This window comes from Bos javanicus, chromosome 3, assembly GCF_032452875.1.
Source record: "Bos javanicus breed banteng chromosome 3, ARS-OSU_banteng_1.0, whole genome shotgun sequence".
Lineage (NCBI taxonomy): Eukaryota > Metazoa > Chordata > Mammalia > Artiodactyla > Bovidae > Bos > Bos javanicus.
The window spans coordinates 34611915-34625498 of record NC_083870.1 but is presented as its reverse complement, the minus strand read 5'-3'; the positions used below and the strand labels follow the sequence as shown (position 1 = coordinate 34625498).

The 13584-nt window shown below is 43.3% G+C and overlaps 1 protein-coding gene and 1 non-coding gene across 2 annotated transcripts; both read left to right on the top strand.

Annotated features, from left to right (window-relative positions):
* The first annotated feature begins 1123 nt into the window (after window positions 1-1123).
* On the top strand, window positions 1124-6892 carry TMEM167B (transmembrane protein 167B). The gene is made up of 3 exons (XM_061410966.1): window positions 1124-1268; window positions 3391-3522; window positions 4411-6892. The coding sequence occupies exons 1-3, from the start codon at window positions 1259-1261 to the stop codon at window positions 4491-4493; spliced, it is 225 nt and encodes a 74-aa protein (XP_061266950.1). The 5' UTR covers window positions 1124-1258; the 3' UTR covers window positions 4494-6892.
* Window positions 6893-11344: 4452 nt separating this feature from the next.
* Window positions 11345-11780, top strand: LOC133245469 (small Cajal body-specific RNA 2). Its single transcript, XR_009735725.1, has one exon. It is a non-coding gene; the product is annotated as a small Cajal body-specific RNA 2 (non-coding RNA).
* The last annotated feature ends 1804 nt before the right edge of the window (window positions 11781-13584 follow it).

Here is a 13584-nt window from a genome sequence, read left to right as displayed (position 1 = left end):
GCAGGTCGCAGCCACCAGATGGCACTGCAGCAAGAGGAGCAGAGGGTCCCTTCAGGACTTTGACAACCGCGGACCAGCTGTAACCTTACAGTTTCAACCTCGAATGATTCAGTCGCACTTTCGCCCTGGCTCTAATAAAGAAGATCGAGTTGTGTGGAATTAAGGATTTCAATGCAGAAACGGGATCTGTAGCTTTGTCTCCTCCGTTCTGCGCCACCATTAAACTGAAGGTGTTTTTCGTCAAGTTGTGAAAATGTGAGAAAGGCTACCCCAATATCGCCGTTTCCTGGCTAAAGTGGCCGAGACGGCCCCACTTTATCTAAATACGGGAGATAACCGAGACCATCCTGACATTTTAAAGAAAAATTCATACAAACTGGCAATTACCAAAACGTTTCCCGACAACGTGGAGCTTTAGCACATGAAATACGCAACTTGTTTTTGTTATAAGGTTCCTAATTTCATTTGAAAGTTCAGATGCAGCCTCATTATCCAGATTTCCATACGGAGTAAGAACGATCCGCGCAGCAAGCGCTGTCCCAGAGGCTGCAGGCGTCGCCTCAGGACCCCAGTTGTCTGCGTTCTCTTACGTGGAAGCTTGAGAGACTTCTCCATTGCAGGGGGGCTGCTGCACACACACAACCAGAGCAGCTGCCACAGCGAAAAATAAAGTGCAAAACTGCAAGCCTTTACCTTTTCCGGCTCAGACGGTAAAGCGTCTGCCTGCAATGCATGAGACCCGGGTTCGATCCCTGGGTCGGGAGGATGCCCTGGAGAAGGAAATGGCAACCCACTTCAGTACTCTCGCCTGGAAAATCCCATGGACGGAGGAGCCTGGTAGGCTACAGTCCATAGGGTCGCAAAGAGTCGGACACAACTTCAGTTTCTTTCACTTTACCTTTTCAAACACAACGACGGGAGCAGGTCAGATTAGCCCCAGCACTAAATCTGCAGGGGCACCCAGAAGATATTGTTTACCATGGCCACGAAGGACGCCTTCTGGACAGCTTTCTTCTCACCCACACCTTTTCTTGCGAGTTCCACCCACGCAGGTTCCCCTAGCTCGGTAATCTCCTAGCCACGACTGATTGCGTTTGGCGCTCGCCTCCCTTCCCTTGCGCCTGCGTAGTACGGCTCCTGCCCGTTGCCGCGGCCCGGATCGGGAAGTGTCAGGTGGGAGCTGGGTTCCCCCGGTCTTCGCCGCTACCGCCACTGACCCCTCCCCCGGACTCCCTATCCAGGACCGGGCCCAGCCGCCATGACGAACGGTGAGAACCAATGCCCAGAGCAAAGGATGGGAGTCCAGTACACTAGGGAAAACGTGGCGGGCGGAGCCCGATTGACGTGGCCGTTCTCCCCGCCCCCTCCCATCGGAGTCCTCCCTTTGGCTTCTCCGTGTCCCTAACTCCTGTTTCCTGTACTACTCCGCGGGTTCCCCCGTCGCGTGCACATCTAGAACCCCCAGTGCCTCTTGTGCCCACACCCCGAGTCCTTGGTCCCTAGCCTGTGTTTTCACTTCTCTCTTCTAGAAGTTCGTTTTGGCCCTTACAAGCCGTTTCGCGAGGCCACTCCTGGTTGAGCTGTTGCTGTGAAGTGAAAGTCGCTCAGTCGTGTCCGACTCTTTGCGACCCCATGGAATATACAGTCCATGGAATTCTCCCGGCCAGAATAATGGAGTGGGTAGCCTTTCCCTTCTCCAGGGGATCTTCCCAACCCAGGGATTGAACTCAGGTCTCCCACATTGCAGGCAGAGTCTTTACTGTCTGAGCCACCGGAGAAGCCCGAGCTATTGCTGTAGCACCAGGGAAATGAGAGAATCCTCCTCACAGCCCTCTGTTTTCTCATACTTTCGGATAGTAGGCATCTTGGGAAGACCAAGAAATCATAGAGGGTTTTTAAGGCCCACAGTTTTTTTTTGGGGGGGGGGTGAACGTGAATCCTAAAAAAAAAGTTCTTATTTTGTTAAAATGCCAGAAAGCTTTCTTTTATTTGATTCTAAAGTCTTGCCTGGGCGATCCCATCTGGAGACCGTAGCGAAAGTTGCAAGGGTTGGGTACTGCGTCTTCTAAAGTTGTGGCAGTTGCCACCCTGTTTATCTGACCTAATTTTGCAGGCCTCTTCGAACACGATTATATAGACAACGATTTCCCCATTCCAGCGAAGGACAGGAAACGAGGCCTTTGTGTTCTTTAGAGTCCATCTTACTGGAAAAAAGATGACAAGGCCTCTTACACAGTATGATTAGAGGGGCATAGGAGAGTATTTCTCAAAAAGTACCTTTTCCATAAGCCTTTCACCTCGTGACTTTTGGCTTTGCAAAAACTTACAGGAGGAGGAGATTAGCAGGTAAAGGTATTGTTCATCCTAAAAACTTGGTATATGTATTAATTTACTGGACTGTTGCTGTGTGACATCTAGCTGTGAGATAGTTTTACTGGAGGGAGAGAGGGAGATAGAGTGGTCCAGAACTGGGAGATGCTGGTTGTGTCAAATATTCTTTTGAAGCTTTCTGGACAGTCAGAGGTCTAAGGTTACTAGACACAGTACAGGAAGGGTCATCACCTAGAGGAAAAAGTCATCTGAACTGAGAAATAAGGAAGCAATTGAACACATAGTAATTAATGAATAAATTTTAGTCACCGTTCCCCCCTTTGTGGTCTGATTGTTTTTTTTCCCACTTAGATGATTCATTGTGCTTACCAGACATAGCTCAGTTTACATATGTAAGAACTAGAACTATGTGTTCAAAGCTTTTTTCTCACACTTGTTCCACCACGATGAAGCCTCAAAAAAAATTTTTTTTGGCTTGTTTGTTCTCAAGAATCTGTTACTCTGGCAGAAATTTGGTTTGTAAGTAGAGTATGATGCATGAAGTGTAAGAAAAAACACAGGAAAATTAGTCATATGATTTCTAACTCTTGCAGTTTCCATTAAGCTTTTGCCTTATCATATTCATTACCAACAGATGAAGGTCTGAAAGACTTGGCTAAATATCTAGCTCTTCTTTATCACATGAATGATTTATAGTAAGAGCACATTTCAATCTCTCAGCTCAGGCACCAAGGATTCTTAATACTTCTCTCAACATGTTGCCCACACTGGCCATTCCTGGCAAGCTGATTCCACATTAACTGGCACACTCTTCTCAGAACTTGCATTTCTTGAAAGGAGAGGGAAGAAGGCAGTGAGATCTTTGTAAGGGGCATTTCTCCATGATTTGAGGGGACAAAAAGGTAACCTTGTTAGTCCCAGGACCTTGGCTCCTTCTTGTCAGAGCTGGCACTGCCGCTGAGGTCACCACCTTGGTATTATATCACATTGTGTTCTCCAGTGGCATTACTTGTCCCAAGCTGGATTAGCACCTAAGGCTTTCTTCTCTTCCTGTAACAGTGTACTCCTTGGATGGGATTCTGGTGTTTGGTTTGCTGTTTGTTTGCACCTGTGCCTACTTCAAGAAAGTACCTCGTCTCAAAACCTGGCTGCTCTCAGAAAAGAAGGGAGTTTGGGGTGTGTTTTACAAAGGTAAGATCATATCTGTTCAGGGAGAGGAAGTTGCCATCTCTGGACAGTGAGGTGCTGCCAAGTGAAGGTGGGACAGGCTGGGATTATATTTGGTTCAACTTTTACGTAATTGTTTGTTTTAGCTACAAAGTAATTTTAATATTCTCTGTGGCATAAAAGTGTATAATTTAAACAATTTTAGACTGGACTGGAATTGTTGGGAGTAATATTTTCCCAGTGAAAAGTTGTTTTTTTTTTTCCCCGAATTTCTGGAAGAATATATTGGAGATTTTTTTTTTAAAGTATTGTTTTTATTAACTCAGATGCTTTTTTACTTTTTATTTTGGGCACCTTCATCTGGAATCCTATTTACCTAAGTATTTTTTCAAAATAGGGCAAAATTTAAACTAATGATATATTCACGTAAAACCTAGGGCTTAAGGGTAGTACTTATTTATTTTTTTTAATATTTTTATTTACTTATTAATTTGCTGAGTCAAGTCCTGGTTGTGTCATGTGAGTTGCAGCTCATAGACTCCAGTGCTGTTAATTTGCTGAGTCGAGTTTTAGTTATGTCATGAGAGCTGCAGCACACAGACTCTCCAGTTGTGGCACATGGGCTCAGTAGTTTCTGTGCATGGGTTTAGTTGCCCCACAGCATGTGGGATTTTAATTCCTCCACCAGGGATCGAACCCAAGTCCCCTGCATTGCAAAGCAGATTCTTAACCACTGGACCACCAGGGAACTCTTGAGTAGTATTTAAATACATTCCTGGATGGGTTGATTCTTGAGATCCTTAACAGGTCTCTTTATCTGTGACTAAAGATTTCAAAATATCACCTTGAAAGTGAGGACTTATATAAGGGGCAAGGTGTGATTCCTTTTCTCTTTTTATTATTTCCTGCTAGCTGCTGTAATTGGAACCAGGCTGCATGCTGCTGTGGCAATCGCCTGCATTGTGATGGCCTTCTACGTCCTGTTTATAAAATGAATTCTGAAGCATCCATTTCATCAACCGCCAGCCAAGGGGACAAAGGTGAAGAACCTGTCAGGAGCCTGGGCGCAGCATAGGAAAGCTCAGCTAAAATCATCGAAGTCCCCAGGATGACACCACAGCATCTTCCCCTGCTTCCTGTGGGGAAAACTCCTCATGATTACAAACATTATTTATGCTTCAGGGGACTACAGAAAGCAAACTTCCTTTGACCTGCTTGTAAATCAGTCCTCAGCAGAGAGCATATAATGTCCAGATAAATTACTCCCCTCGGTGATACGATTCCATACCTCCTGCTTAAAAACTGATACCTATTTTGTTCTTCAGCCCCTCATCAGGCTTTTTTCAAACTGAGGCTCATTAGGGGAGGATATAGGCTGTGTTCAAACTTCTTGGAAAGAGAGATAATTTTTAAGACTTGACTTTTATTTTTACTGTTTTATTTGGATGTGATAAATTGCAGGAGTGCTGGGAGGGTGGGGTTGGGAGGCTGAGTGGGAAATAGTAGTTAAACAATGCCAAGACATTGTTTTGGCTTTGGAAATTTATCTTTCACATACCCACCTGGGAACATAGAGAGGCAAGATCCTCACTGCAAAAAGAAACAGTGAAAATAGCTCTGCTGTGTGCTGGAGCTCAGGAGTTTTGCCAAAACAATCTGGGCCTACATAAGATTTGGAAATTATCTGTCTATGGTGAGACCTGAAAGGAGTGATTTAGACAAGAAACAATGTTCCATTCAGCAATATTCCCAAAAGGAAACTTCACCCCTTCAAATGGTATATGGAAACTGTTGCTATTTTCCTAAAATTTTTAAAATTTTTTCTAAATGACTGAGTGCTAAATACTGTTACTCAGTTTTAAATGCCACCACTAAGGGAAAGAGAAACTATTGAAGAAATAATTATTTAATATATTTGCAGTTGGGGTAGAAGAAATAAATACATTTAGTGTATTAATTCATATGCTAGTAAAGTCATCTAGAATTTATTGGGATGTTAGATGGAAGTTTTGTCATGTTACTGAAGATACAAACTTATTTTTTGTTTAAATCTGGGTTATTATGGCAATTTTCAGTTAATTGTGTTTTTTGGTTCATTTTAAATTTTGTTCATGTTGCAGTACTCTTTAGCTGTCTCTTGGAAATTATAAGAACATTAGAAATTTTAATGAGAAATTGATGGCACTCATATGCATGTTTGTACAGTTCATACAATCCATGAATAAATGAGAGTGTCTTCTAAAGTAAAAGAAAACCCAGGTTTCCAATTGAGATTGATGGATGAGCTTTTCCATGGAGTAAACTCCTGAGCAAATAGTTTTAGATGACTCTTATATTTGAAGGGAAGACTTCTCCATTCCTTCGTTCTTATATCTACAAAAGGATTAACTGTCGCATTTATGAAGCCTAGAATTTCTCTTAAAAAAAATTGGTCAAATTACTGTAAAGAGCAAGCATAGACATAAGTCTACCAGTTGAACTGCTCATTAAAGTAAAACTTGACTATGGACAAGTTGGCTGTGGTTGATCCCTTTGTGGTAGTAAATTGTCTTTTGTCTTATTCCAAAAGAACAAAAGCTGCTAGGAAGTTTAGATTCTGAAACACTCAGTTTAGTGCTTTGAGGGTTCCTAGAAGTATAGAAAGTCATCAAGTAAACACTACATGTCTAATCATCATCTCTGGCTGTTATCTCCAGAATTGGTCTACAGGGTAAATTTCAATGATTCCTATATTTTCATTGTCATTTCTGAGACTTTTTCACACAAGAGAAAGGAAAGCTAGTGGAACAGAAAGAGTTACACCTTGTGGGTGTCAATTTGGAACCTGTTGGCCAGCAGGAATGTCACTCCCTGGAAATACAGGTTCAGCGTGTTTTGCACTTGTTATTTTGTAGCTTTAATGACTTTTGTTTCCTAATAGGGCTAATAACTTAGAGCTTCTTCATATTTTAAACTAGTTCCATTTCACAGTTCAAATCAATTTTTACAGCTTCCTGCGTGGGTCATCTTGACCTGAACTCTTGAATTGTTATATTTTGAGATGTTTTCATACCAGAACATACCAAAAAGTGCATGGAGTAAAGGTAATTTACAGCAAGAAACAAATACACAGCTTGTTTCATTTCTTTATATAAGCAGATAAGCAGAAACTTGTTTTATTCATTACTTTGATTGATGTATCATAAATTTTTGACTGAAAATTGTAGGAAGTTGTTCCTCTAAGAGAGTCTTTTAGGGGTGGAAGCATGGGGATAGCAGTATTGCCTCAGATTCAAACTGGCATCACCATAAATGTTGTATGCCAGGGTGGAATGAAGTCAGCTTTTTATAGTTGAAATAAAATTTTTTATTCATCATTGTCTGCACAGTCCTTGAAAATAAAATTTTTCCCTACCGTTTTTGTCCATTTTTGTCACATGCATACTGAATTGTTGAACTTTGTTTAATACTCTCCTGGGCTCTGCCTATAGTATACCTTGTTAGTTTGCATTAGTGAATACTGTCAGTCCTGTTAACCCATGTGATGGTCATTGAATGTATGATGTATGTATGATACAGTTCAGAATCAACGAAGGCATAGCTCTCTCCTTTGAGGGGGGGTGTGTGTGTGTACATGCATATATAAGTTATAACCAACCTAGATAGCGTATTCAAAAGCAGAGACATTACTTTGCCAACAAAGGTCCGTCTAGTCAAGGCTATGGTTTTTCCTGTGGTCATGTATGGATGTGAGAGTTGGACTGTGAAGAAGGCTGAGCACCGAAGAATTGATGCCTTTGAACTGTGGTGTTGGAGAAGACTCTTGAGAGTCCCTTGGACTGCAAGGAGATCCAACCAGTCCATTCTAAAGGAGATCAGCCCTGGGATTTCTTTAGAAGGAATGATGCTAAAGCTGAAACTCCAGTACTTTGGCCAGCTCATGTGAAGAGTTGACTCATTGGAAAAGACTGATGCAGGGAGGGATTGGGGGCAGGAGGAGAAGGGGACGGCAGAGGATGAGATGGCTGGATAGCATCACTGACTCGATGGACATGAGTCTGGGTGAACTCCAGGAGTTGGTGATGGACAGGGAGGCCTGGCATGCTGCGATTCATGGGGTCGCAAAGAGTGGGACACGACTGAGCGACTGAACTGAACTGAATATATACATACGTGTGTATATTTGCTCAGTTACGTCCAACTTTGTGACTCCATGGACTATAGCCTGCCAGGCTCCTCTGTCCGTGGAATTTTCTAGGCAAGAATACTGGAGCAGGCTGCCATTTCCTACTCCAGGGGATCTTTCCATCTCAGGGATTGAACCTGAGTCTCTTTGGATTGGCAGGCAGATTCTTTACTACTGCGCCACCTGGTAAGCCTATAAGTGTATATATATATATATATATATATATATATATACACACACACGCACACACTATATATGTTTATACCAGCTATATATTACATATATATATATAAGCAAATATATTAATACATTTTGAGCTGTATTAAGTAATGTAGATAACATTTCCCAATATATTTTACCTACTACCGCTATTAAAATACAAGTGTCAACTGCCATTACCAGTCATTAAATTTCTTCTGTGAAATGAGGTTTTCAGGTTACCCAGCCAGATACCTAGAAATTTCTTGGGCTTCTGACACATACAGTGGATACTTTCCCCCTATTTGTTTATTCCAAGTGCATGATGGGACTCACAAATATAACTTCACAAAATTCTGATTTGTCTTCCCCCTTCACATACATGTCACTGAAAAAGGAGAAAGAAGCAACTGAGACATTATACTCTCTGATGTGAAAGGAGCTAATTGTAATTTACATAATCATTTTTTCACTGATTTTAGAGGTTGAAAGATTTTAGTAGGTATGATAGTAAGTAAAAGCAAGTGAAGGGTAGCAGAGGGCTTTGTGTGGACAGGTATATGCCTGCCTTCCTTTACTCATTAGATATTCTGACCACTTCGTCCTTGGACTTAAGTCATCTATTCTCACCCTTTTCCTTTGGTAAAATGATGTTTGCCTTCTCCCTTGGGAGGAGATCCTGGGAAAGCTGGTGTTGGAATGATTAGAATTTGCTTTCTCCTGGGGAAAGAACTCATTCAACCTAGAGGGATCCTGAGGTTATATCATCTTATATCCAGAACTTGGATCAAAGATCAAAGAAACACTATAGATATGGTTATAAATATGTCACACAAAGATTCAAAGGCAATTATAATTCAGCATTGTGGGAATTTGTCCTGCCTTAGCAGGGCTCAAAGGAGAAAAGGAAAGATATACCCATTTGAATGCAGAGTTCCAAAGGACAGCAAGGAGAGATAAGAAAGCCTTCCTCAGCGATCAATGCAAAGAAATAGAGGAAAACAATAGAATGGGAAAGAACAGAGATCTCTTCAAGAAAATTAGAGATACTAAGGGATTACAAATAGCTGTGAAAAGAAGAGAAGCAAAAAGCAAAGGAGAAAAGGAAAGATATAATAAGCATCTGAATGTAGAGTTCCAAAGAATAGCAAGGAGAGATAAGAAAGCCTTCCTCAGTGATCAATGCAAAGAAATAGCAGAAAACAACAGAATGGGAAAGACTAGAGATCTCCTCAAGAAAATCAGAGATACCAAAGGAACATTTCATGCAAAGATGGGCTTGATAAAGGACAGAAATAGTATGGACCTAACAGAAGCAGAAGATATTAAGAAGAGATGGCAAGAATACACAGAAGAACTATACAAAAAAAAAGATCTTCATGACCCAGATAATTACAATGGTGTGATCACTCACCTAGAGCCAGATATCCTAGAATGTGAAGTCAAGTGGGCTTTAGAAAGCATCACTACAAACAAAGCTAGTGGAGGTGATGGAATTCCAGTTGACCTATTTCAAATTCTAAAAGATGATGCTGTGAAAGTGCTGCACTCAATATGCCAGCAAATTTGGAAAACTCAGCAGTGGCCACAGGACTGGAAAAGGTCAGTTTTCATTCCAATCCCAAAGAAAGGCAATGCCAAAGAGTGCTCAAACTACCGCACAATTGCACTCATCTCACATGCTAGTACAGTAATGCTCAAAATTCTCCAAGCCAGGCTTCAGCAATACGTGAACCGTGAACTTCCAAATGTTCAAGCTGGTTTTAGAAAAGGCAGAGGAACCAGAGATCAAATTGCCAACATCCACTGGATCATGGAAAAAGGAAGAGCTCCACAAAAACATCTATTTCTGCTTTCTTGACTATGCCAAGCCTTTGACCGTGTGGATCACAATAAAGCGTGGAAAATTCTGAAAGAGATGGGAATACCAGACCACCTGACCTACCTCTTGAGAAACCTGTATGCAGGTCAGGAAGCAACAGTTAGAACTGGACATGGAACAACAGACTGGTTCCAAATAGGAAAAGGAGTACATCAAGGCTGTATATTGTCATCCTGCTTATTTAACTTTTATGCAGAGTACATCAAGAGAAACCCTGGGCTGGAAGAAGCACAAGCTGGAATCAAGATTGCCAGGAGAAATATCAATAACCTCAGATATGCAGATGACACCACCCTTATGGCAGAAAGTGAAGAGAAACTAAAAAGTATCTTGATGAAAATGAAAGAGGAGAGTGAACAAGTTGGCTTAAAGCTTAACATTCAGAAAACTAAGATCATGCCATCTGGTCCCATCACTTCATGGGAAATAGATGGGGAAACAGTGGAAACAGTGTCAGACTTTATTTTTGGGGGCTCCAAAATCACTGCAGATGGTGATTGCAGCCATGAAATTAAAAGATGCTTACTCCTTGGAAGGAAAGTTATGACCAACCTAGACAGCATATTCAAAAGCAGAGACATTACTTTGCCAACAAAGGTCCGTCTAGTCAAGGCTATGGTTTTTCCAGTGGTCATGTATGGATGTGAGAGTTGGACTGTGAAGAAAGCTGAGCAGCAAAGAATTGATGCTTTTGAACTGTGGTGTTGGAGAAGACTCTTGAGAGTCCCTTGGACTGCAAGGAGATCCAACCAGTCCATTCTAAAGGAGATCAGTCCTGGGTGTTCTTTGGAAGGAATGATGCTAAAGCTGAAACTCCAATACCTTGGCCACCTCGTGCAAAGAGTTGACTCATTGGAAAAGACTCTGATGCTGGGAGGGATTGGGGGCAGGAGGAGAAGGGGACAATAGAGGATGAGATGGATGGATAACATTACCAACTCGATAGACATGAGTTTGGGTGAACTCCGGGAGTTGGTGATGGACAGGGAGGCCTGGCGTGCTGCAATTCATGGGGTCGCAAAGAGTCGGACACGACTGAGCGACTGAACTGAACGGAACTGAACTGATGGATGTGAGAATTAGACTATAAAGAAAGCTGAGCGCTGAAGAATTGATGCTTTTGAACTACGGCTCTTGAGAGTCCCTTGGACAGCAAGGAGATCCAACCAGTCAATCCTAAAGGAAATCAATCCCAAATATTCATTGGAAGGATTGATGCTGAAGTTGAAACTCCAACACTTTGGCCACCTGATGCGAAGAACTGACTCATTTGAAAAGACGCTGATGCTGGGAAAGATTGAAGACTAGAGGAGAAGGGGACAACAGAGGACGAGATAGTTGGATGGCATCACCGACTCAATGGACATGAGTTTGAGTAAGCTCTGAGAGTTGGTGGTGGACCGGGAAGTCTGGCGTGCTGCATGCAGTCCATGGGGTCAGACATGACTGAGCGACTGAACTGAACTGAACCAGGGCCCTTGGTTCCCCTCCGAACCACGCGAGGGCAGCAAAGTGCACACTCGGAGATGGCCGGTGCTTGGTGGTTCCTCCCAAAAGTCTCCGGGGCCGGGGGCTATAAAAGAGGGTGCGAACTTCCGTTCCTTCACCGGAGGGAGAGCGGGCTGGAAGTGAGGTTGCTGTAAATTGCTGTGTGGTGTTGTGTGTGTTGGGGGGGGGGGGGGGGGGGGTGCGCGTGTAGGCCGAGTGTGTGAGTGGATGCGTGAATGTCTGAGTGGGTGCGTGAATGTGTGCGTGCGTGCGCTCGCCCCTGCACCCCTCCCCCGGCCTACACGTTGATCTTATTTGATCGGGTTGGGACTCCAGCCCCGCAGGTCCGACCCGAAATGAAAAGCTTCCCTCCTGCGAAGCCCTTCCTCGGGGCGCTGTGCAGCGAGGCCCCTTGGGCGGTGGCAACGCCGTGGCCCCGGAGGTTCCGAGCGGTCCTGTGGGGCCCGGCGCTCAGAAGTGATGAATTGATCAGATAGACGAGGCCGGGCTTGTCCCGCGCCATTGATTATCGAGGCGATTCTGATCTGAGCCCGGCCCAGGGTACGGCCGCCCGTGGCGTTGGGGATAACGTGTCAACAGTCGACAGCCGGCTGGGGTCTTTGGCGGGCCGTCGAACTAGCCGTCGCCCCGCCCGCAGGCGCCGAAGCTGAAAGGGGACAGAGACCTTGTTCTCTGCTGCAGTTTTACTTTTCTAGGCGCCTCCTTTTTTTTTTTTTTTTCTTTCGGTCCGCTTTGTCATTATGACTCGCGTGTGATACCAACACTGGTGCCCTAAGTCTAAAGACACTATACAGCGCCTGCCGGTGAAGGCATGTAAGTGTATATGCACGTCTGAAGTGAACTGAAGCCGCTCAGTCGTGTCTGACTCTTTGCTATCCCATGGACGGTATTCTACCAGTTTCTCTGTTCATGGGATTTTCCAGGCAAGAGTACTGGAATGGGTTGCCATTTCCTTCTCCAGGGGATCTTCCTGACCCAGGGATCGAACCCAGGTCTCCTGCATTGCAGGCAGACACTTTACCCTCTGAGCCTGTGTATATAAGGACTTCCCAGGTGGCTCAGTGGTAAAGAATTCGTCTGCAGTGCAGGAGACTGATTCGATCCCTGGGTTGGGAAGATCCCCTGAAGAAGGAAATGGCAACCCACCCCAGTATTCTTCCCTGAAGAATCCCATGGACAGAGGCGCCTGGTGGGCTACAGTCCATGGAGTGGGAAGGAGTAGGACATAATTTAATGACTAAACAACAATATGTGTGTATATATCCATAAGAGAACTTGGAAAGCTTATAAGAATTCAGATTCCAGGGACCCGCACCAGATTTACTGAATTATAATTATCAGAGAGGTCTAGAAATCAGGATTATTTAAAGCCTCCATGCATGGATCGCAGTAATAAATTTTTCGATGTTCAGTATCAATTCGCATGAGGTGATTATCCAGAGAGTCACCCCTCTCTGCTACTTTCAGCCCTTCCAAATAATGAGAACTGAAAATATTGCCACTTAGCAGTAAACACTATGAATAAATTGGAGTATCTCTGTAGAAGAGGGACTGTTAGTTTGGTGGAATTTAAGGACCCTGCACTTGAGTACCAAATAGAAGCCCTTTCATGTCTTGATTTATTCAACAGTGCACATGCTGTCCAAGTTTAGAAATGGGAACTTAATTGTACAATATTCTAAAGGGTCTGTCATTTCTTGCTCATTCTGACAGCAGGTTCCTGTGAGTGGCTTGTAATTTTAGAAACCACATTAATGCATTAGTTTTTAGGTACTTTCAGACCCTAGGATCAGATTGTTAAGCTCTGTTTCTAAGAATCAGGGGCTATAAATCTAGGCAACGAAAAAAGAATTGACTCCCAGGCAAGGAGACAGCAGAGTTAAGAGAATGAACAATGGAAAGGAAGAAGGACCAGGGAGACTGAGCTCTCATGGAGAAGGAGAGCCCAGAAAATGACTAAGTCCAGAAGGTCTGGAATCTGTTAAGTGTGATCTCTGCATAAATATTAATGCTACAAAGAGCTACTAAAGTTAGTGTCTCTAAGTTCATTGAGAGAATGGACAATGCCCATTCTTGTCTCCCTAACAATTAGCTCAACAGCTGACACATGAAAAGTTTTCAAGAAAGGTTGAATGGCTATATATCTGTATAGTTGGAATGACTCCAGTTTACAAAATGTGAATACCTGTCTCCTGCCAAAAGCAGTGCTGTTCTGTCCTAAATCCTTATCTTTTTCAGCAGGTTGACTCCAAATTGCAAATATTGCCCAATAGCATTAGTTTCTAGAAACTGAGAAACTTCCACACTTTAAGAGTAGTCAAGTGGCAACTTA